At 41.8% G+C, this 24,838-nt stretch overlaps 1 protein-coding gene across 1 annotated transcript in view; it reads right to left on the bottom strand.

The window, feature by feature from the left end:
* SORCS3 (sortilin related VPS10 domain containing receptor 3) overlaps positions 1-24,838 on the bottom strand; it is a 611,532-nt gene that overhangs the window by 288,009 nt on the left and 298,685 nt on the right. The window contains exon 4 of the mRNA XM_047072705.1: positions 1,819-1,977. Coding sequence (XP_046928661.1) covers positions 1,819-1,977 — 159 coding nt within the window. The remainder of the gene's footprint in view (positions 1-1,818; positions 1,978-24,838) is intronic.

Below are 24,838 nucleotides of genomic sequence, written 5' to 3'. Positions count from 1 at the left end.
ATTATTGTTTAAAGGTGCTGACATCTCTCTCTCCCTCTCTCTCTCTCACACACACACTCATATTTACAATCCCATATTTAAATATATACAGAGAAGCAACTGTTTCAGGATTTAAGAGAGAACAGAAAAAGCTATTTCAGTTAAGGTTAATCTGTAGATATCTCTCTGCTAGACAGTGCTGATAATTATCTATTTTCTTTCACTGATTGATTTCACAACATTATTACATAACAGTTTGTCATCAAGCATTGTACCTAGGTTCTGTACTAAGGCAATACAAAGAAGCATAGTCTAAAGTCTCTTAAGTGTAAGTTGATCAGTTACAGCGGGCTCATTACCATAGTATTTATGCATTCATCCACTAATTTATTCACCTCACAAAAATTACTGAGCACTTATTAAGTACCAGGCACTGTGTCAGCACTGGTATTAAATCGGAGAGTAAAACCAAACCTGGCCCTGCCCTCCTGGAGCTTATAGTCTAGTGAGGAATATAGATAATCCTAATATCACATAAATCAATGTAAAATTTCAACAGTGACAGGCATTCTGAAGGGGGGTATACAGCATTATGGGAAACAACACCAAGGAGCATTTAACTTTGTCAGGGAGTTTAGGGAAGAGGTCCTGAGAAAGTGATGCTAGAACTGAGATCTGACAGTGACAAAGTTGATTTCGGGGAAAAAGATTCCAGGCCCAGGAAATGGAGCCAGGGAAACAGCTGGGGTGACAAACTGAAAGAAAGCCATTCAAGGGAAAGTGATAACCTTGAGTCAAGACAGAGGGACCAGCTAAGGAAATCTTAACAGATCCTACAAAGGACTTCAGTCTTTTTTCTGTGAGCAATGAGAAAATGCTGAAATCCTAAGGTCTACATTTGGAAAATAGGTTGTTCAGGTTATAGTATAAACACACTGGAAGAGGCTCTGGTCACAGCTCAAATGACAGATATAACCCATGTTTGAGTGGTGGTGGTAATCGAAGGGTCCATGGAATTAAGAGATAGAGATAAGAATGACAGATTACAGACACCAGGTTTGCAACAAGGAAGTATGAAGGATAACTCCCAGGTTTCTACCTTTTGCCAACAAATGGATACAATCAGGGAACACTGGAAGAGAACCAGCTATGTTGGAGGGAGAGCAAAGTCCATTTTTGGAATATGTTGAATCAAGAGGCATCGGAGACACATGAGAGTCAAGGTCAAGTACACAGATGGGTAAATGGATCTTGAGCTCGAAGAGGAGGATTTATCGAGTCATTATATCTTGAAGGTACTTATAGAAAACAACAAAATGGACATGTTTGGGACTTCCCTTCCTTTGCTAAACTACAAGCAATGGTATATTCAAATTTTACCAAATCAACACCACATGGTATGCTGGAATACGCCCTAGACTTGGAATCTGACAATATGCATTTGAGCTCCGGCTCTTCCAATGACTAGCTCGGCAGGCTTGAACAAACACCTCAGCCCTTCTGCACCTTTGTTTACTATAGTCACCAGCAAATTATTATGAATACACATTCCCTACTTACTTCACAGGGTTGTTTTAAAGGTCAAATGAGTAAAATTATAGAGAAAATCATCTTCAGCCTATGAAATGGTAAACAGCACTGCCAATACGTGAAATGCACCTGCCTGCATATTTTGATACTGAAGAGTAGAAAAGAAAGTTCGTTGCTGCAGACAAAATCAACCCAGATGGATGATGAAATGTCATTGAATCCCTTCCAAAATTTGGACTGAGTAAACAAGCGTTTTTCCCCAGGTGGTACCTGGGTGACAAGATGCAAATAAAAACAGTGTTTGTTCACCTTTTGATCCAGACTGTAGGCCAGCACCCAGTCTTCCTGCTTGGGATGGAAGAGCAGACTCTGGATGTAGAAGGTGAGCCGGTACTTCTGATAGGTGGCCCCCTCATCTGAGCTGATCAGTAAGCTGCTCTCCATTTCAGGATCACTAAGAAGCATGATCTAAAGGAGAGGGGAGAAAATACTGACAGAGTTAGCATAAGAGAACTACTACAAGAAATTAAAGCATAAATATAAAGTCATCTGTACTTGCATATCACAGCACAGGAAGGGGCACGTGGGTCTCTCTATGAAATATTGGCATTTCCCCCCTGATTTAGTCCTTCATTGCTGAAGGGAGCTGGAATATTGTGCATGGTTAGGTCTGCATACAAATGAGGCTTTGTTTTGTGATGTCCATCTTATAAGTACTTTCATTTTTGATGTCCAGCCTTTTAGTGGGAGCATATTCTTATGGTCCTCTGTCCCCTGACCTTGAGACCGTCACAAATTTCTCTTCCTCCCTCCCCCTCCCTCAATTCCTGTCACTCTTCATCACGCTATTGTTCTTACTGCCCTTTAATCAAGAAAAGGATCCCCTTATTATCCCACTGTTTTGTTCTTTCTGAATGAATTGTTTCAGTGATTTAATTGACTTAAGTGGTCTCAATGATCCCTTTGTTTTCGAGATTTTCCAAAGCACCTATCCCCAAAGGCCCCTGGGGCAAAGACTGCTGCTCAGGAAAGTGTCTTCCCCAAGCCAGATGGACAGAATGGTATAGACTAAAAACACTTTGGCATCAGAAGGAGCAGATTCAAACTCAACACTTCTCTGTTCACAATGGGTCACTTGGAAACCTACTTAACTCTAGAGGCCTCAGTTGCCACAACAATAATTGAGTATCACAAGAAGCCAAAATGGCCTTGAACACATAGTCTTGACAAGGGATAGCTATAATTATTATTTATCTTCCAGTATGTATGTAAAAGCTCCCTCCAATCAGTGCACTTTGACTTCTACTTACAGTACCTCAGTGACATTGGCCTCACTGCACGTGTGACTGACTTTCCAGTATTTAATCCAACAGACATTTAGACACTCAGACCTTTCCCATCATGGAACTCCTAACAGTCTTTGATACCACAGCAATTCCATCCTCCCTGAAGCGTTCTCTTCCAGGGCTTCCGTAACATCACACTCATCTAGCCTTCCTTTTCATCTCTTTTGAGTACTCAACTTTCTCTGATCTCTATAATATGACCACTCCTTGGGGCGCCTGGGTGGCTTAGTTGGTTGAGCCTCTGACTTTGGCTCAGCTCATGATCTCACAGTTCATGAGTTCGAGCCCCTCATTGGGCTCTGTTGCTGACAGCTCAGAGCCTGGAGCCTGCTTCGGATTCTGTCTCCCTCTCTCTCTGCTTCTCCCCCGCTCACACTCCCTTTCTCTCTGTCAGAAATGAATAAACGTTAAAAAAAATTTTATAATATGACCACTCCTCAACCCTCAGTTGAGGGTTTTTATTCAACACACCGTTCCTCAGGGACTTCTTCCAAGCTTTTTTTTTTTATTATTATTATTGCTATCTTTCTGGGGACAACTCATAAATTAAATCTCAACCTGAGGTCTCCTCTCGTCTCAGCCTCAGCTTCCTGGCAGATTGTTCTATCTGAAGGTCCACAAACACCTCAAATTCAACATTCCTCACACTGTACCTCCTCCCAGCCCTACCCATCTCCCACTGTGTCCTGACTCAGTTACTGTTTCTACCAATGATTCAGTATAAAGCCAAAAACCCAAGATTCAGCCTTGACTCTGCTTTTCTACTCACCTCCTAACATTAACTTGTGTTTGAGCCCTGTATATTTTACCTACTAATTAACTCTCAAATCAGATCTAGTCTCTCTCTCTCTCTTTGCCCATTATAACTGCCTTAGCCCAAAATGTGATAATTTCTGCACTGCATCACTGTAAGTCCTTCTAGACAACCTCACTGATGTCACATAGCCCTTTCCACCCCCACCCCCCCCAGCAATCTACTTTGTACACTGTGACCCCAATAATTGTACTATATAAAACTTATTTGATTCTGACATTCCCCTACTTAAAACCATTCAATGAACTTATCACTGATCTTCCCATATATCCTAAAATCCTTAAAATAGCCTGACAAACTCTCCCCTGCTTATGTCTCTGGCTTCAGCAGCAGCAGCATAGCCCTTTTGACCTTTATTATCCAGCTACACCTAGCTTCTTTGAGTTCCTAATGTTTACTGAGTGACTGAATGAGCAAACGGGTTTATTTCCTCTTACAGATTTTCCTGCCTTTGGCTATAGTTTCACCAGTTGTTAGGGCTACTTCTTACCACGGTCTGAACCACAGGGCCCAGAGTACAAAATAAAGCCAAAACCCATACCCATACCTCATCAAATAAAACTATTAATGGCAGGATTTTTTAAATGCTACTTATAGTACATATCACTATTACAAAGTAAGCTTTAAAATAGATTCAATCCCTTCAGCTGCTAAGATTCATAGTCCTTTTCCTCTTTTATGCTTTTACAGCTTCCAAGACAAGCTTACTTTCTTTTCCCCAAATATTTGCTTTGGCTTCATTGAAATAAGTTATTACTAGTTATCAGCAAATTTTTAGGGAATGGATGCTGTATAATATTTTTTCCATTCCTATATGAATAATCCAGGGGAAATGATCTGAGATGGGTTTTTCATAGACAGAAGAGAGTCTCTGCCCTTGGGGCCAGGAAGGGGGAGGGGCAACTGAGAAAAGCACCCCTCCGCTGCCCTTGAGGAAACCTCAGAGGACATATCTATCCTCCTCACAAAGTCTAAGAGGACAAACACTGAGGAAGAATGAGGCTTTCATCGCAGCCCTGCCCTGCTCCCACCATGTGCTGACGGGCTACATAACAGGCAATGAAATCATTTTTCCCCTGGTGCAGAGAAATTAAACTGCTTATTTTATGCAGGTATAAAGAAGCTTCACGCCTATGATTTTAATTAGAAGATAAGACCAACATCATAAATGGACTTTATTTTATATACCATGAGTTACTATGTACTGAATAATGGTTACCATCAAATATCTAGTGCAATGTATTGTCTTCCCCTAGCAGTTTCCTTCTGGGCACATGTGCACACACACACACACACACACACACACACACACACATAAACACACATCCACACACAAATGCTGCATATGTGTGCACACATACCTGTTCACACATACATCAATGCTACATATGTATGGGCACACACACATACACACATGCACACACACATCAACCCACACACAAATGCTGCATGTATGTGTACACATACATACTCACACATACATCAATGCTGCATATATAGGTGCACACACATGTACACACACACACAATTAATCCGTAAACGCTGCATATATATGTACACATACACCCTCACACATACATTGATGCTGCATATATGGATGCACACACATCCACTAATGAATTCATATATAAGGCATATTGACATTGTGTGGTGGTCTTAGAGAGCTTTTACTGGCAGGCGTACATTTTTATTGCAACCTTTCTCTGACATTCTCATCAGAATCCCTTTCATATACTTTGATATCACTGCCAGTGTCTGTATTCAGTCCTAGCCTCTGAGAAGAATGAGATGAAGGGAAACAGAGCCCTGTATGTTCTGGATTTCAAGTCTGCACTGGCCACACTACCAGATACTTTATCAAAATCTCACACAAATCAAGTGACAAAAGTATCATCAGTTGCACTGATAAGGAAACAGAGGCTCAGAGGAGGAAAGCAACTTTCCCACTGCCTCCTCTGATCAGCTCAAATGCCACCACCTGCACCCAATACTAACACGTTCCTGGACCTTGAAACCACAGCAAGTTAGTATCTTTATCAGCGGAAGAGCGGAAGTCAGAGGAGCAAGTCTTCATTCATCCTTTTCTTAAGCATCTCTACGAAAGTCACCAAAACAAACAAACAAACAATGTAGCTTCAAGAAAGCCCTTTTCTTCCTGTGACTCATATCCACCTCTGGCCAAGAAGCCAAGAAGAATTAAATGAGTAGAAATACAAAGAGGAAATATATGTCAGTGCAGAGGAGGCGGAGGAGGAGGAGGAGGAGAAAAAGAAGGGAAAGAGGAAGAAGAAGAGGAAGAAGAAGAAGAAAAAGGAGACCATAATAGTAACATAAATATAATGTGAGAGCAAATACCTCGCCAGAAGTTGTCTCAAGGTAAAATATGGGTATTGTATATTAATATATGACATATGTAAAGAAAATCATCCCATATCCACCCAAATTTTGACTGCCAAGCAAAGATTTCAAATGCAAATGCATAAGAGGGCAAAATCAGGTAAAATAAGTGAGTGAAGCAAAAAAAGCAAGACAAGGAGTGGTGAGGAATGTGCCAACTTGGAAGGTGCATACCTTTTCTTAAAATACTTAAAGTTAGAGTTTTAAAAAAATGTACCCAAATTAAATATGTCTGCAGTCTGAATTTCTGAACTAGGCATGTGATTCTTGGCCAAGTTACAATACTACTGAAATCAAGAAATGTAAAACCCTTGCCCCTTAATTTTTAATTACAGGTATAGAGGTATAAAAATCAATGTCTGTGAGCTCTGCATTTGTGAGATTTTGACAATATGAGCAGAGAAGAGCTTCCCTTGGAGATTTTTGTTTTGCTTTATTTTGCTTTTGCTTCCTTTTTGCTTTGATTTTTTATCCAGCTTGTCCTAACATAAGATCTGCAGTGGGTGTATGTGTGTACTGGAAGGGGAAAAGGGTATTTCAACTATGGTTTAGCAGAGTTATTAATAGTATAGGCTCTGGGGACAGGTGGTTTGAGTTCAGATTCTCATTCTACTACTTTGCATGTAAACATGAGGATATTACTCAATTTTTCCAAGTCTTTACCTCATCTGTTAACAGGAGATAGGGGCGCCTATGCAGCTCAGTCAGTTAAGCATCAGACTCTTGATTTTAGCTCATGATTTCGCGGTTGTGGGATCGAGTCCCACTTTGGGCTCCATGCTCGGTGTGGAGCCTACTTGAGATTCTCTCTTGCTGCTCTAAATAAATACATTGCTCTCAAAATAAATAAATAAATAAATAAATAAATAAATAAATTCTTAAAATAAAAGGAGATAATAATCATATCTAACTCACAATGCTGTTGAGAGGATTACATGGGATAATGATTCCAAGAGCTTAGCACAGGCCCATAACTGCTAAATAAACATTAACCTTCATCTTTAAATCACCCAGGGTAAGAGCACAACTTAAGTCAGAAGCGATGCCAAGCAGGTTGGAGACAAATGGAAGCAATTTGGGGATTATGTGCCTCCCTCTTGGCTCCCATGATTCCTGAGCTTTGTGGATGAAGATGAAACAGATAGGTGGTAGGGAGAGAGGGGAGTTGCTGTTCGGTGAAAAGAGTTTCAGATGTGCAAGATGATAAAGTTCTAAAAAGCTGCTGTACAACATCCGTGCTTACAGTTAATAACAGCGTATTGTACAATTTGAAGAGTTTGATAAGAGAGCACATCTCACATTAGGTGTATTTTTTTTTTTAATTTTTTTTTTCAACGTTTATTTATTTTTGGGACAGAGAGAGACAGAGCATGAACGGGGGAGGGGCAGAGAGAGAGGGAGACACAGAATCAGAAACAGGCTCCAGGCTCTGAGCCATCAGCCCAGAGCCCGACGCGGGGCTCGAACTCACGGACCGCGAGATCGTGACCTGGCTGAAGTCGGACGCTTAACCGACTGCGCCACCCAGGCGCCCCAAGGTGTATTTTTTTTTTAACCACAATTAGGAATACCATGAAAGGGTAAAAGAGAAAAAAAAAAAAAACAACTATTTTACATGTGCTTTACACTGCTGGTAATATTTTAAGAAAAACACTTTATTAGCAAATATCAACACTGCCAAAATGAACACCAATCAGTAGGTAATTGGGAATTTGCTAAATTTGTGGCTTTGAATGAATGACCACTCTCCTCTCTTCAGTGCAAAGCTCCAGCACATGAAAGATTAAACACATCACTGCCTTAGGGGTGAAAACCTCATATAACTGTCTCTATGGATCTGGCTGTTTACTGTATGTGAATTGTCTATATCTCAGATTAGAAATGGACAAGGTTTAGAGTTCACCAACATTTAGAATTTTTTTTTTTAGTCTGTAATGTTTTTTGCAGGAAATTCCTCAGGAATTTGAGTAACAGCACCCCTAATTTTAATGGGGCTTTGCAAATCACAAAGGACACGGGTGAAGGTCAGGAATCAGGCGGGGGCTGTGCTTAGTCTTATGCTTTCACAAGCCTGTCAAGTTTATTTATGCCTAAACCAGTCAAAATTAGTATTGAAGAGGTCACAATCCTCCCCACAACTCTTTCCAGAATGCACCCTTTCCTGTTGTTTGGCAAGTCTTACAATATCACCAATGAATATGTCATTTCATTCAGTTGGATCCTCTCTGGTCTGTGTGCCATCTATAAAATGGGTGAAAGCTAAAGGTTTCTCAGTTTCTCGCTCTGCCAGAGAACCCAGGAGTGCAAAGGAACAGATTGTTGGTCAATGCTTTGAACATGGTCTCAGAAGACAAGTAGATTCTCCTCTGAATGGAAAAGGAGAAATGCTATAATTTACTATATAATTGAGTCTTAATGGGAGATGCTTAGCACAGTTAGTGTTCAATAACAATAGTATCAATACAAGCTCACAAAGAATATAAGAAAGATGTTCTTTAAGCTGACCCCTAAACCACTGACGTAATTGATATATTGTTGAGTATTGACTTATACACAAATAGAGCCTGTTATAGATAAGGCTTTTAATCATGATATAACGATATACCAGCATTTCCCTCCACTGCCATCCGTCTACCCATCTCTCTGTCTTTCTGTCTATCCAATCCATCCATCCATCCAACACCTCCTCTTGTATCAGTGGCTCTCAACGGAGGCAGGGTGGGGGACATGATGCCCCCACGGACATTTACCAATGTATAAAGACACTGTAATTACCACAATTGGGGGCAGCAGAGGGAGTTACTGGCATCTAGTGATTAAGGCCAGAGGTGTTGCTAAACACATCACAATGTACAGGACAGCATCCTACAACAAATAATTATCCAACATAAAATGTCAACAGTACTGTTGAGAAACCTTAATCATAATATATGCATAATGTATCTAGACATATATATACATATAAATCCTATATTGAAAAAAATATAAACTACATACACATTTTACAGATGCACATCAATGCATATTTATGCATATCCATGTCTCTTTCACCTATTATCATTTATGCATGCCATTCACTTTGCCAAGATTAGACTCCCCATCTTTCTACCCAACCCATTGTATTAAGCATATTTCTACTTGTCCTTCAGAATTTAACATAAGCACCACCAATAAAGCAACAGCCATCGAGGCCAATCAGGGAGGAAAAAGCACAAAAACAACTCAACTACATAAAACAAACAACTGGATTAAAAAAATGGGCAAAGTACTTGAATAGACATTCCCCCCAAATATGTATATGTATGTATGAATATATGTGCGTGTGTGTGTGTGTATAATTGGCCAAAAAGTACATGAAAAGATGCTGACCATCACTAATCATTAGGGAAATGCAAATCAAAACCACAAATGAGATACCACACCTCACACCCAGTGGGATAGCTATGATCAAAAAAGACAGAAAATAAAACTAGAAAATAACAGGTGTTGGTGAGGATGTGAAGAAAATGGAACCCTTGCACACTGTGGGCATGTGGGAATGTAAAATGGTACAGCCGCCATGATAAACAGTATAGTGGTTCTTCATAAAATTAAAAGTGGAGTTTCAGATGAACTAGCATTTTCACCTCGGGATACATACCCAAAAGGACTGAAGCAAGGTCTCAAAGAGATGCTTGTACACCCATGTTCATAAAAGCATTATTCACAACAGCCTAAAGCTGGGAGCAACCCAAATGTCCATTGATGGAGGAATGGATAAACAGAACGTGGCATATACACACAATCAAATATTATCCAGTCGTAAGAAGGAAAGCAGTTCTGACATACACTACATCATTATGAAACACAAGGATGTTACGTTAAGTGAAATAAGCCAGTCGCAAATAGACAAATACTATGTGATTCCACTTACATGTGGTATCTAGAGTAGTCAAATTCACGGAGACTGGGAGTACAATGATGGCTGCCAGGAGCTGGGGGAAATGGAGAATGAGGAGTTGCTTAATGAGTAGAGACTTTTAGTTTTGCAAGATGAAAGGAGTCTGGACACTGGCTGCACAATAATGTGAATGCATTTAACAGCACTGAACTGTACCCTTAAAAATGGTTTAAGATGGTAAATTTTATGTTATGTGCCTCTTACCACATTAAAAAAAAAAAAACAACACAGAAGTAAAGATATACAGGGGTACTTTGGTGGCTCAGTCAGTTAAGTGTCTGACTCTTGATTTTGGCTCCGGTCATGATCTCACAGTTCACAGATCTTGTGATTCTGAGACCAGCATCAGGCTCTGCACTGATAGCAGGGAGCCTGTTTCGGATTCTCCCTCTCTCTCTGCTCCTCCCCAGCTCATGCTCCCTCTGTCTCTTTCAAAATAAATAAATACACTTTAAAATAAATAAATAAATAAATAAATAAATAAATAAATAAATAAATAAAATACACAATTAGGCACGAAATGACATAGAACAATGTGCTGAGGAAAATTTAAAACCAATCAAACAAACACATAAACACTATTTACTGAGTCTTTATGCCAGGCTCGATTATAAAGACTGGAATTAGAGCAATAATCAAACCAAATGAGAATCCCTGCCCTCAGGGAGCATACATGCTAGGGAGAGAAGAATAGATAGTAAACAAACAAATAAGTAAAATCTGTAGCTTATCAGATGGTGACAAGTCCTTCAGAGCCAAATAAAGCAGGAAAGGAGACAGAAAGTGCAGAAGAAGCGAGGCTGCACTTTTGGCAGAGGGTCGGGAAAGGCTCCCTGGGAAGGTGCCATTCGAAAAAGGCTGTAGGAGTGCAGTGAGCTAGTGAAGAGGGAAGGAGGCCCAGTGTTGGAAAGGGGGTCTGTGGGTGATAGAAGCACCCTGGCTTTACCGCAAGTGATCTGGAAAGCACTGGTGGGCTCGGAGCAAGGCACTGATAGGCCAGGGTTTATATTTTGGTCTTTTCACTGTGGCTGCCATGCTGGTTGCATAGAGGATCCCAGGAGGTGGGGAACAGCAACATTATCAGAGTCCAGGTGGAGGCCACCGTAATGACCCAGAGGGAGCGGCTGTTGGCCCGGGCTAAGGCGAGCGCTGTGGTACTGAGATGTGGTCCATTTCCGGGTACGATTTTATTTTATTTTTCTAAATGTTTATTTATTTATTTAGGGAGAGAGAGAGAGAGCATGTGAGAGCAGGGGAGGGGCAAAGAGAAAGGGTGAGAGAGAATCCCAAGCAGGTTCCGCCCTGCCAGCGCAGAGCCTAACCCAGGACCTGATCTCACAAATAGTGAGATCATGACACGAGCCCAAACCAAGAGCCAGATGCTTTAACCCACTGAGCCATCCAGGCGCCCCTGGGTATATTTTAAAGGAAAAGTCAAAAGGGTCCATTTACAGATGACATGCACAGTATAAGAGAAAGTGAGGAGAGCCATTAAAAAGTTTTCTACCGGGGCGCCTGGGTGGCGCAGTCGGTTAAGCGTCTGACTTCAGCCAGGTCATGATCTCACGGTCCGTGAGTTTGAGCCCCGTGTCAGGCTCTGGGCTGATGGCTCAGAGCCTGGAGCCTGTTTCTGATTCTGTGTTTCCCTCTCTGTCTGCCCCTCCCCCGTTCATGCTCTGTCTCTCTCTGTCCCAAAAATAAATAAACGTTGAAAAAAAAAATTAAAAAAAAAAAAAAAGTTTTCTACCTTAGGGGCACCTGGGTGGCTCAGTCAGTTAAGCGTCTGACTTCAGCCTGGTCATGATCTCACAGTTTGTGGGTTTGAGCCCTACATCGCGCTCTGTGCTGACAGCGCAGAGCCTGGATCCCACTTTGGATTCTGTGTCTCCCTCTCTCTGCCCCCCCCCACTTACACTCTGTCTCTCTGTCTCTCTCTCTCTCAAAAATAAACATTAAAAAAATTTTTTTTAAGTTTTCTACTTTCTGTGCATCTTGATGTTGCTTATCATAATCAAAAACTGGAAATAATTCAAATTGCCTGATAGGATTTTGGCCTGAAAAACTGGGAAAACAAAATCAGTGTTTATAAGATAGGAAAGCCTGTGGAAGGGCAGGCTTGGGGCCTTGGAAATAAAAAACATGACAGTAGAAAGGCTAAGTTTAAGATGGCTAATAGGCATCCGAAAAAGGCTGTTAAGTAGACAAGTGGTAGACAAGGCTTATTTTCAGAGTGGGCTGGACTACAGATAAGAATTTAGGGGATATCACTGTTTGATACCATTTAAAGATGTGAATCTGGGGGTGCCTAGGTGGCTCAGTCGGTTAAGCGTCCAACTTCGGTTCGGGTCATGATCTCATGGTCCATGAGTTCGAGCCCCGCATCAGGCTCTGTGCTGACAGCTCAGAGCCTGGAGCCTGCTTTGGATTCTGTGCCTCCCTCTCTCTATGCCCCTCCCCTGCTCATTCTCTGTCTCTCTCTGTCTCAAAAATAAATGAAAACATTTAAAAAAATTTTAAAAAATAGATGTGATCTGGAGGCAACAAGACAGTAAATATAAAACTGAACCCTCTGCCCTGCTTAAGGGTCAAAGAGAAAAGGGGGCACCAGAAAAGGAGTGTAAGATGGCAAGGAAAACCCAGAGAGTGCAGTGTCCTCAAAACCTTGAAACCAAGGTAAGAGAGAGTCCCAGAGAAAAGAATATTTAACAGTGACAAATGCAGCTGAGACTTAAGTAGGATGAGCACTGAGAATTGACCACTGAATCCGGCAACATAGAGGATATTGGTGACCATGGCAAAGGCAGTGGGGTGAAGGAGGCAGACACTCAGTGTTGAAGCAAGGATAGATTGGCAGGACCGTTCTGGAAACCAATGTGGCAATATGGAACCAGACTCATAAATATTCATAACTTTGATCCTGTCATTTCTCTTCTAGGAATCTGTCCAAAGAAACCATCAGGGACCCAATAAAAGGCTAATGCACCTATATGATCATCTTAGTGTTATTTATAATAATAAAAAATTGGAAACAACACAAATATCTGATAGAATGATTAAATAAAGTAGGCTAAACCCATTCAATGGAATATTATGCAGCCATTCAGTATGGATTCAAATAGTTTTATGACACGTGAAAAATAATCATATGCTCAAGCAGTATACATAAGAGCAGGCTGAAAACACATAAAGCATAATCTCAATTTTGTTAAAAATTGTTTATATCTCATGCCTATATTTATGCATAGATAAAACAACTTGAAGGAAAAACTCAGTACTTGTCAGTAAATACTATTATGTGGCAAGATCATGAGTAATTTTCTTTTTTTTTCTTTACACGCTTCTATTTTCCCCATTCTGCAATGAACTGACATTACCTTTATAATAAGGTTTTCCCCTCTCTCTCCATGCACACACATGCACACACACTTTTTGTCGTTAGCCCTTTCAAGAATATCAACAGGATTATGCTACCCATCGCCTACCCTTAAAAAAACTGGGAAGATGGGTAATTATCTGTGTACACTGTGAAGCACTCCTCTGAGCAAAGGGAAAGGATGCAGTGAAGGCAGGACAGTGAGAGGACCTCAATAGAGATAGCAGCAAGAGGACCTCCCAACTCAGGACTGGGATTCCTGACCTGCCCTCTGGAGCAGGACCCTCTGGTGCCCACCTACCCTCCATACTTTACCCAGCCCACCTTGCACTGCGTGACGGATCTCCCCAAGGCAGCTCTGAATACGGTGTTTCCTCCCGAGAAGAAACTCCCGTATCCTCTACATGTCATGGAAACCAAGCCTGGCACCTCAGACCCTTCACAGTTGGGTCCCCCTGTTGCTCTCAGGCGTGACCACTATGACACAATCAAGCATTCCCCAAAAAAGTGTTGTTCAAATCACTGTCTTACCCTAACACTCCTATCTTTGCTAATGCTATTCTCCAACCTGGAAAGTCCCAGCATCCTCCCTTCCCACACTTCCCTCCAAGGCCCATTTTAATTCCTTCCCTTCCCCGAAGCCTCCAGAATACTCCAACAGAATTATCTCTGCCTTCTACAAACTCCATTGGCAAATTAGTTATCACACTGAACTATGGTTTTATGTTTAAAATAGTTGAAAATTTCTAAGTAGCATTTTTGTATATTTACAAATATTAGTTATATTTTGTTTCACTTCTATTCATCTCACTTGACCCCCCAGATGTTAAGCCTCAAAGGCAGAGAGCTTCACTCATATCACACTCTGGTTTTCTCTGCTGGGCTCAGTAAAGCACATGTTCAATAAACATCTGAAGCATGGCTGAGGGAAGCTCACACAAGGGTTTCTGAGTTGGCTCGGCCAACTACTCAGTCCACCGTATTAGTGGCTTACCAGTGCCCTAGCCAGAGAAGACCACACCGTCTGAATAAAAGTGGTCGGCAAAACTTTTCCCTGAAGCACTGCTGCTGGCCCAGGCAATACCAGCTCCAACTGCAATATCACCACTCAGTCCCTCTACCAATCCAGTTCCTCTCTTGTGGAAATACAAAGTTAACAAATCAATAGCCATATTATATTTTTCAGTAAGATTCCATTTCCAGTATTTTAAAAAAGCAAGTCCACCCCTGAGAGAGAAGGAAATGGAAGTTTCATAATTACAAAAAATAATGATAAAACTGAAGTCTACAGGATTTGAGTTAGAAGTAATTTTGATTACTTTTGTTGAATTTCTTTTCTTTCTTTCCGTCTTTCTTTCTTTCTTTCTTTCTTTCTTTCTTTCTTTCTTTCTTTCTTTTTCTTTCTCCTTCCTTCCTTCCTTCCTTCCTTCCTTCCTTCCTTCCTTCCTTCCTTCTTTCCTTCCTTCCATCCATCCATCCATCCATCCATCCATCTGTCCTTCCTTATTTGAGAGAGAGTGAGTGAGTGGGGGAAAGGGGCAGAGGGAAAGAGAGACATGCTGAGCATGGAGCCTGACATGGGGTTTGATCCCATGACCCTGAGATCATTACCTGAGCCGAGATCAAGAGTGGATGCTCAACCAACAGAGCCACCCAGGAGCCCTTGTTGAATTATTTTTTTTAATTTTTTTAATGTTTATTTATTTTTGAGAGACAGAGACAGAGCATGAGTGGCAGAGGAGGACAGAAAGAGACAGGGAGACACAGAACTCATAGCAGCCTCCAGGCTCTGTGCTGAAAGCACAGAGCCTGACGCAGGGCTCAAACCCACGAACTGTGAGACCATGACCTGAGCCAAAGTAGGACATTTAACCAACTGAGCCACCCAGGTACCCCTGAATTATTTTTAATGTTTTGTTCTGGTTTGACATAGGGGCTTTGATTTGTTCATTTTGTCTTTGGCCACATTAGGGGCACTAAAGATGCAAACCCCACTGTGGACTCCCGACATCAGATCGAGTATGCTGCGACACGGGTTAGATGGGTATGAGGCATGGGATTTGGCATAACGTTGTCACAGGCATAGATAATAACCGGGTGCTTTGGGAAAGGTTTTAACAAATATCAAATCAGTCGCATCAAGATCATCCAAGGTTTTGCTATTTCAAGCATCCAAGTTGCGACTGTGCATGTCTGGGAACACGGCGGAGCCCCAGAGTTAAGAATCCCTGCTTCAAATCATAAAATGAGAAAGCCAATGGCTACATGAAGAGACAGAGAAAAAATGCTCACCAGCATGCATACCACCTACTACAAAACAAATCCTAATTTATAAGCATTTAAATCTGTGTGGGAAGAAGATCCTCAAAAGATTCCAGTGCACAGGGATGGTAAATAGAAATTAATTGCACAGTATCCACTATGACTAATTTAAGAATTGCAGATTGTCACGGATACAGTATTTATTTAGTGTGCTATCTTTAGTGTTTAATTCACTGAACATTAAAAAAAAAAAAGGACAAGGGCTTTCGTAAGTTCACCTGCTAATCTTATTTTTCCTTTTGGGTCTTATTTGTTATGTGAGAAACCCCTGCCTGAGGCAATTTTCAGAGCCCTAACCCTACATATTTGGGAAAGATTCTTTCAGTCAGGAGAGGGAAGACAAGCTTTAGGTTATCATGAGGAAAACAATCAGGGGAGCAAATATGCTTAGAAATACCCCATGTTGTGGTCAGGTTGGAAGACACTGTTCAGTCAAGAGCATCACTGGCACTGGTAGCAAGGTCACTGCATTCAGGAAGCACCACGCTGACCACTGAGAATGTTGATACGTTAGAACTCAACTCACCACCCCCCAGTCACTGTCCCCACTTCTTTGGAGGGGCAGGAAGGAGCTCACATACAGCCAAATGTTAGATGTGATTAACAATGAACAGGCAATTTTCCAAGGCAACAACCCTTTGGGGTTGAACCATGTAAGAGTCAAACAATAATAAGTGATGGTAGCTTCAGTCTTTCACCAGTACAGTAGCTGGCCTGAGGAAAGGGAAAGGGGGCACCAATCCCGTTCTTCCAGGGGACAGATATTCAGCTACCAGAAAGAGGATAAACAAAATGGAGCCAGACCACGCAAGGAGTTGGGAGATCCTTGAAGCAGTTGGTCTGTGCTTTCTAACCGCAGCTCAAGATACCTTCTCTGCACACCTTCACTTTCAAGCAGGGCTAAACAATATCACAGGCTTTGCATTGAGTTTCACAGTTTGCTAAGTCTTTCCACAGATATTCTCTCCCTGATTCTCTCTCTCTACTCCCTGGGAAAGCCAGGGCAGGTATTATTGCCTACTGTATTTGTTTCTGGTTGCAGGGAACAGATTACCACAAACTTAGTGGCTTGAAACAATATAATCTCATATCTTACAATTTAGATGTCAAAAGCCCAAAATGCTGGGCTTTTATCTTGCTGGGATAAAATCAAGGTAGAAGCAAGGCTCAGCCCTTTTCTGAAGGCTCTGGGTGAGAATCTGTTTTCTTGCCTGGCCCAGCCCCTAGAGACTGGCTGCCTACATTCGTCAGCTCATGGCCCCTTTCCATCTTCAAAGTGAGCCATGGCCAGGCCAGTCTTGCTCCTATGGATTCACTCTGACTGCTCCCTCCTTCTTCCCATTTGAAAGATTCCTGTGATGGCAATGGTCTATCTAGAGCATCCAGAGTACTCTCCTTATTTTAACATCAGATGATGAACAGCCGTGATTCCATCCAGACTTTAATCCCCCCTTTGCCATATGACCTAACACATTCTCAGATTCTGGGGATCAGGACATCTTTGGGAGGCCAGGATCCTGCCCGTCACACCCCATTCTACAGGCCAGGACCCACCACAGCCAGGGCTGAGCAACTTGCTGGCAGTCACAGCTAGTCACCAAGTGTGAAAACTGGGCTCAAACTCAGAACTTTACCTCCCGAGGTGAGTGCTCTCCTTCTTGCTCGGCTGCCCTGTGCTGGCCACACAGTAAAAATGAGCAAGATGACACAGCAAGGGAATGACAAAGAGTGCATGGGAATAAAGGCAGCAAACAATCAAACTGAAGCATTTCCCAGAAAGGTCTTTGTCCACCATCCTCCCCTTTTTGTGTCCGTTCCTGCAGCTGCAAATCTGACCCCGTGATCCCCAAACAAAAGAGAATGTGGCCGCATGTGTGTGTATTTCTTTTTCCTGCAGGGTTTTTAAGCGTTCCTGTTAGCTGTTTGGTGATGCTTCCTCTTTCCCAACATGAAGCAGGACAGGAGGGGACAGAGAGGTGGCAATTTTGCCATGCAGGTACTCTCTGTAATGACCCCTCATCCTGTGCCGGGTGGTCCCCAGGCAGGCAGGAAAGAGAAAGCCACAATAACAATCACAGACAAGCAGAGGGCCTTGTAGGGAACAACATAATGATGAGCCCCAGCTGCCTCAGTCGGGGAGGGCGGGCAGAGACAGGAGAGGGGAGGCTGCGGGTGAGAGACAGAGGTGCCTAAGGGGGGTAGTTTTCTACTTTGTGCCATGACTGCTCTGAGCCTGTGTGTGTGTGTGTGTGTGTGTGTGTGTGTGTGTGTGTATTTTCTTTCCTTCCTCATCACTCAGAGGAAGAAAACACACACCACACATCCCCTTGGAAACTTTCTGTTGTGGTTAAGGACCGAGCAGCACATTTGTCAAAAGGTCCAACTGCCACTTTGGATTCCAAAGCTCGGCAAAGGATCCACCCCTATGGTGATTTAGATTAATTGCTTCTCATTAAGGGCCAATAAACAAACTGCATTCAGTAGCTCCTCTCCTCCACGGCCCACTGTGGCAGGGTATAATTGCCGAGAGGGGAAGCAGAGACACGCCGGAGAGTTGTCAAATGTAATTTATAGGTTTTTAAGATCTAATCATTTTCTATAATATTAGATTAAATGACAGCCTATATTAAAGAGGAAATTACATTTCACCTTGCTTTCTTCACTTTTCCCTCCTTTTCTAGCTATGGTTTTCACAAAGCTCTAATCCCACAGCAAAGGGCCAGAAAACGTCCTTGACAATGTACTTGAAAAGGATCAGCCAATGGATTTTCCTGCACCCAGCAGTCTGTCCAGAGAAGCAGGACAAGAGATAAATGGGAACATACTCTTAGCTAAGCCAACTCTATCCAGGAACCTGCAGAGTCCCTTCCTCCTTAACTTAAGCCAGAGCTGTGTCATTTTAGCCCCTGACCACATTCACCACAGCTCAGGAGCATTTATTTTGGTGTTTGTGAGGGAGAGAGTCCTGGAACCAAATCTTACAAAATATCACCCCCTTTAGATTTGGAATCAAACAGAGTCAAATCCCACCTCTGTTGGTCTATTGGTCAGCTCATTTATTAGCTCCCTGACATCAAAGCTTCAGATTTTCTCTGTGAAAAAAAAGATGGAATCGTGCCCAACCCCAACATCATGGTGGGTTTAGAGGAGAGAATGAGAGACAGAAGCAATGTCTGGAAACCTCCTGACATATATTGGCATTTGGCAAATGTCAGGGCCTTTCTTTCCCACCTGCTCCCCAAGGCCGTTGAGAACAGATGTTCTCAGCCAAGATGGGGGATAAAAGCAGACAATGAGTTTGTGGAAGAAGGGTGGAGGGGGTCACTCAATTTGCACAGCTGAGATGAAGCAAAACCCCAAAATGTAAAGATTGATAGCTGCTGTTGTAGAAGGAGGTATCCAACCTCCAAAGCACAAGGAAGGAGCAGGTGACAGCCATTCGTGACTGTACCATGCCTGGCATATTCAATGGCAGATTACAGAGAACCAGCTCTTTGGCCTGGAGGTCACAGTGCTTCACTCACAGGTGCCAATAGAACTTTCCAACCCGAACCCCCAGAATGCTTATACTCTTTAAAAGAATCACCCAATTCACTTTTTCCATAAGCATCCTGCTTCCCTGTCTTGAAGCCATTGCTGAGGCCATTCCTCTTTCTGGAATGCTCTTCATTGCACTCTGTACACCCAAACCCGATATGTCACTTAAGGCCATACCAAAAGTCGTCTAAGAAAGCTCCATGGATTCCTCCCTCTTCACTCTGTTGTGCTTTATAGAGCTTACAACTAGCTGTTTAAGTTATAGTAAAACTGTAAGATTTTTCATGGCAGAGAGATTTCCCCTCATCTACTTATTCCCCCACACAGTCCAATTTGGTATCTTACAGAGGGAGCTCAAAAGACCTACTGCTCTGCTCCCCGTGGCTGCATTCATGAGCCTCGCCTGAGGGAGCAGCCCCTGCCATACTAAAGAACTCCCAAATGAGGAGGGAAAGGAGTCTGGCAGAGCCTCGAAATGGCTCATTTTTTTTCACAAGAGGCGCTAGTTACCTCTGCTCTCACTACATTCATTGACCAAAGCCAAGTCATTGGGCTGAGCCTACCCCCATCGAGAGATGGTGTACGATCCTCCCAGGGGACAGCCCTGTGGCAGGGGGGAGGCAAGAAATATTCTGTACAAATAATAGACTCAAATTCAACTCCTTGATATACATTCAAATGAGTCAAAAACAGATACTCAAATAAATAGATGTGCATTCATGTTCACAGTAGCACTATTTATAAAATGTGGCCAAAACATGTGGAAACAGCCCAAATACCCATCAACAGATGAATGGATAAACCAATTACGGGACCTACGCATAGAACATTTTTCAGCTGTGAACAAGAAGGAAGTATGGATACATGCTACAGTATGGATGAACTTCAAAAACATGCTAAGAGAAAGAAGCCAGTCACAAAGGTCACATATTAATGATTCAGTTTACATAAAATTCCTAAAACAGGTGAACAGGTAAATCCATAGAGACGGAAAGCAGATGGGTGGTTGAGGTGATGACTGCTTGCTGGTTCCGGGGTTTCTTTTTAGGGTGATGAAAATGTTTTGGGACTAGACACAGGTCATGGTTGTACGATACAGTTAATGTACTCAATGCCGCTGAATTAGTCCCTTAAAATGATTAATTTTATATTATGCAAATTAAACCTGGATAAAAAATTACAAGAGTTGAGGCCAGTGCCGGTCAGCTTCTGGCTCTCTCCTGCTTGCCAAGAAAAAAGAGGATGACAATATCAAGATAAAGATACTACTAAGCACCAAACTAATTCCCACCTAGCTTGTAAAGTGATTCTACTAACTCCTCTGCTTAATGGAAAATAATAAATGGGTGCCACAGACCACCACCATCAGGAGAGCGTGAACAGTTGTACAAACCTCACAATCAGCTACTGGCTAGTGAGTCTTGTTACAGACCCGCTTGGCTCCCGCGATGCCCAATTCCAGCATGGCTGCAGCCTGTGAAGACTTCACATGTCCTGCTGAGCAAGCCACAGTTCCAGGTGGATTACCCTCCCCAGCAACAAATCCTATTCTAATTGCCTGAAGCCTTCTCTTCTTATTTCTTAAAAATTAACATTACCAACAGGTTTAATCCACAACCAGAGGCCTCCTCATGCCTAAATGCCATGCTTGAATGCTCTCATTTTAAAGGATGGTATACAGGCACTTGCTTTATACAGCTTTATGAAGCATGTGTTATAAAAGTACCTCACCCATACGGCTTTTTAATACCATGGCAGTCCATTCAATTCAATCTCATAAAATCCAAGCAATATTTAAGTGTTAAAGGTGACTTTCACTATGATATTTATTATTGGATAATGAAAAATGGGACACATAGCCTTCAAAACTCCAGGCAATGAAGTGAACCGCATCTCTTCTAAGCTTTTAATAATAGGACCACCATATTTTTTGGAAATGGCACAAATCCCCAAAGTCCCTTTTGAGATTCCCTCTCAACAGCATGAGTTTTCTTAACAGTTTTTTGTTTGTTTGTTTTTGCTTCTTAGTGACCAAACCTTTTATCCATCAGAGGAAAATCAGTGAGTTAAATATTCGGATCTGCCTTCTCTATGAGACTGGAAATTCTTAAGGGCAACCTTGCCCTTCCCACATGACCATGTGAAGCATTGCCCAAGATTATTTTCTCCCTTTGTGGTAGATATCTCTAGAGAACCCAATATAGAAAGCTACTAGAACACAGTAGAAACTTACTCTATGGCACTATTCCCAACTCTGGGTCTTCTTGGATCTAATGTCCTATCGCTTCTATCCAGCCAGTATGCTTAGTGCCATTCACTGCTATGTATATTTGTGTCCTTAGAAGAATGTGACATCTCTGAGAACACCGACTATCGATGATTTATCTTTCTTATCCCCGGCATTCAGCACAATATCTGGTATACTGCAGATGTCAACAGATATGTCTAAGTGAAGTCATAGTTAACTAACTCTGAGAAAACTATTACAGAGCAAGCAGCTCATCCATCCCAACCATTTCAATATACATTTGATAGAACATGAGAAATTTAGCCATCTTCTTAAAATCCCACAGATATCCATGATATAGTTATTGGCCAATAGTGGCACTTTGGAAAAGACCATCAGCATCACCCATAATGCTTCCTAAACACTCTGTCTTCCTGGGTCCTACTTCAGACATCTTGAGTTAAAATTTCTGACTCAGGGAGAAGGAATTTCTGCCTTTAACAAGTAGTGAGATTATTCTAACAAATACACAAATGTGAGCATCATGCCTGTAAAGTGTTTGCAGCAAGAAAACAAATCTTCTCGGGTTTCTTGCAGAATGGAAATAAACTGCTGGTGCCTGATATTCCTCCATCAAGAATGTGCCCATGGAGAGTTTGAAGGACTCATACAAGCAAAAATGGAGTGTGAAATGTAGATGCAGCCCTCATCATGAGGGGGTCAGTCTCCTTGGACTCAATAGGGAATCAAGGACTGCAGGAGAGAATGATGTGTCCCTAGTGCCACAGGGACAAAAGTAATTACAACAAGGGAATCAGGGCACCGTTCGTTAATATCTTTCTCTGAATAACCTTTAATCCCCACTACTACCAGAGATGGGGGTCCCTAAATACTCCTTGTGTGACTTCTATAACTGCACACTAAGCTCCCAAAAGGAGTGTGTCTTTTCCCCTAAAGAGCCTACATTTTAGGCTTTCTAAACATCACCTACTTACTTATAACATGGTTGGAAAGTAATTAGCATCAACTGTGGAGCAATGAGCTTTCAGATTCTACATTTAGTTTCCAGAATAGAAATGAACAGGAATTAGCCATTCTCCTTCCTCATTAATAGGCAAGCACCGCCATTCCTGCTAGTTTACAACATGTTAACACAACTCTAGCTACTCCCTGGCTGTTGTGCCTAGCTTAAGGTGATATCAAAGGGAAACAAATAGAAGTATTCAGTATCAGTGTGTGCATGCATTTAGACTAGAGAGGCAAGCATGTGTGGAAAGAAGCTAGAATCTGATTAGAAAAAAATTGGCACAACCCTCAACTGAGTCCCATGGTGGAAAATGGAAGGCTCCTCAGCATTTGGTTCTGTACCATGAGTGAATGCAAACCCCAAGAGCCTAGACATCCAAACCAGGATGGGTTCATTTAAGACTGAGGGGAGAAAATATAGTTGAGAGCAATGTGTTTCAAACTCCAATATGCTCATGAATCACCAAAAATCTTTCTAAATTACAGATTCTGATTCCGTAGGTGTGGTGAGAGGTGTAACATCCGCATTTTTAACAAGCTCCTAAATTAAGCCAATGCTGTGGTCTGTAGATCTTAGAGTAACAGGGACTGTTAGAAAAATCTGGTGTAGTACTGTGGTTCCCAAACTTTGATGTGCATGAAATCCACCACTGGGAGGGCTTATTTAGCCACAGATTTCTGTGCCCCACCCCCACAGTGTCTGAATTCAAGAGTTCTGGGGTGGGTCTGAGATTTTATATTTTTAATGAGTTATCAAGTGATGTATGAGCTAGCTGCTGGTTCAGGAACCCCATCTGAGAACCACTGCTGTAGTAGAAGGACACCAGACCTGGAATCAGGCAGAACTTGATTCAAATCTCACCATGGGGCTAACTTGCTCAGCTCTCTGAACCTGATGTAAATGGGGATAATAAAATCTACTGGTTGTTTGGTTTGGATGAGGGTTAAATAAATAATGTACATAAAGTATTTAGCACAATTTGTTAGGACCTCAGAAATGAACAACGATGAAGAATGCCTGAATTATAAGAGTATGTGTCCAGGATTCAAGATAATCATGACTCCGTGTGTTGTGTCTGCTATGATTTGCCCATCTCTGACCTTCCATCTTCGACACATAGACTTGTAGGTAAACCTGAGTGATCAGTACTTATTCAGTCGAGTCTTACACGTGCAAGGCAGTGTGGAAGGTGCATCTGGAACTGGGAACAAAGCAAGATGGTTTCCGCCTTCAAGAAACTTACAGTCTCAAAAGGAAGAGGAGATTCAGGACTAAGCATGCACTTGTTATATGCTAGACACTTCACAGGGAACATATAAACAACATTAGTAAGATTAAGAAAGAAACTCTCTATTAATAGTAAAGATAACCAGAAAATGTAACTATATTGCCAGTACCCACTAGAGATGTCTGAAGGGCTCTGCAATAGGAATACCAGTCCCCTATGGACGGGCAGTTCAAAAAGTAGTCTTTCTTAAAAAAAAAAATATTCAATTTAAGATGGTCCTGTTATAACACCAATTTGCTAAAACCATTTACATTTAGGACTCAGCTTTTAAGTTGTAAGACAGCTGAGAGAATAGCATTTACATACCAAGTTTGTGGGTTTCACCTTTAGTGTGCATAAGATCACCTGGAAAACTTGATAGAACATTCCAAATCCATGTTCCTTGCTCTGGAGATACTCCTCCTGGAGTTCTGTGGTGCAGATATATACCTCTCCCCTCTCCCCCTTTTCTTCCAAGACAGCATATCCCCAGTCTGAGCCAGAGGAAAATGTTGCTTTTCCCCAATCCACTTGGACTAGCCTTTCTATTCAAATGGAAATTTCCAGCAGGTTTTCTCCAAAACCAATTTATAAAACATGTCTGTAACTAAACCAGATCTATAAAAATAGCCTTAAAATCATAATTAAACTAATAATAGCTAATATTTCTAGCTCTTGTTATGCACCAATCTGTATGCTAAGAATTGTTTACATGCAGTGTTTTATTCAAATCCTCGCAAGGGCCCTGTGCATTAGGACCCTTTATTTTAACCAGTAGTTAAGAGAAAGATCCAGTGAGGTAAAAGGAACATAGCCCAAGATCTAGTAGGTAATATTGAAAGAACTAAAATCCAATATTTCTAACACAGAAATTCACTATTGTATATTGTCCTAAAGTTAGCCTTTTTTTTTTTTTTTTTTTTTTTTTTTTTTGGTGAAAAAAGGCAATAGGCAGTATCTCATTGGTTGTGAGTAGCGATCACACATGGCTTCATTCCAGAGGATGGCATTTTGAAAAGGACCTTGAATGGGGTAGAAGGTTCACAGGAAATAAGCAGAAGGATGTGGAAGGAGGCGAA

Source organism: Lynx rufus, unplaced genomic scaffold, assembly GCF_022079265.1.
Source record: "Lynx rufus isolate CCGP_SWC_20201006 ecotype Redwood Valley unplaced genomic scaffold, mLynRuf1.p SCAF_11, whole genome shotgun sequence".
Taxonomy (NCBI): Eukaryota; Metazoa; Chordata; class Mammalia; order Carnivora; family Felidae; genus Lynx; species Lynx rufus.
This window is presented reverse-complemented; position numbering and strand designations above follow the sequence as displayed.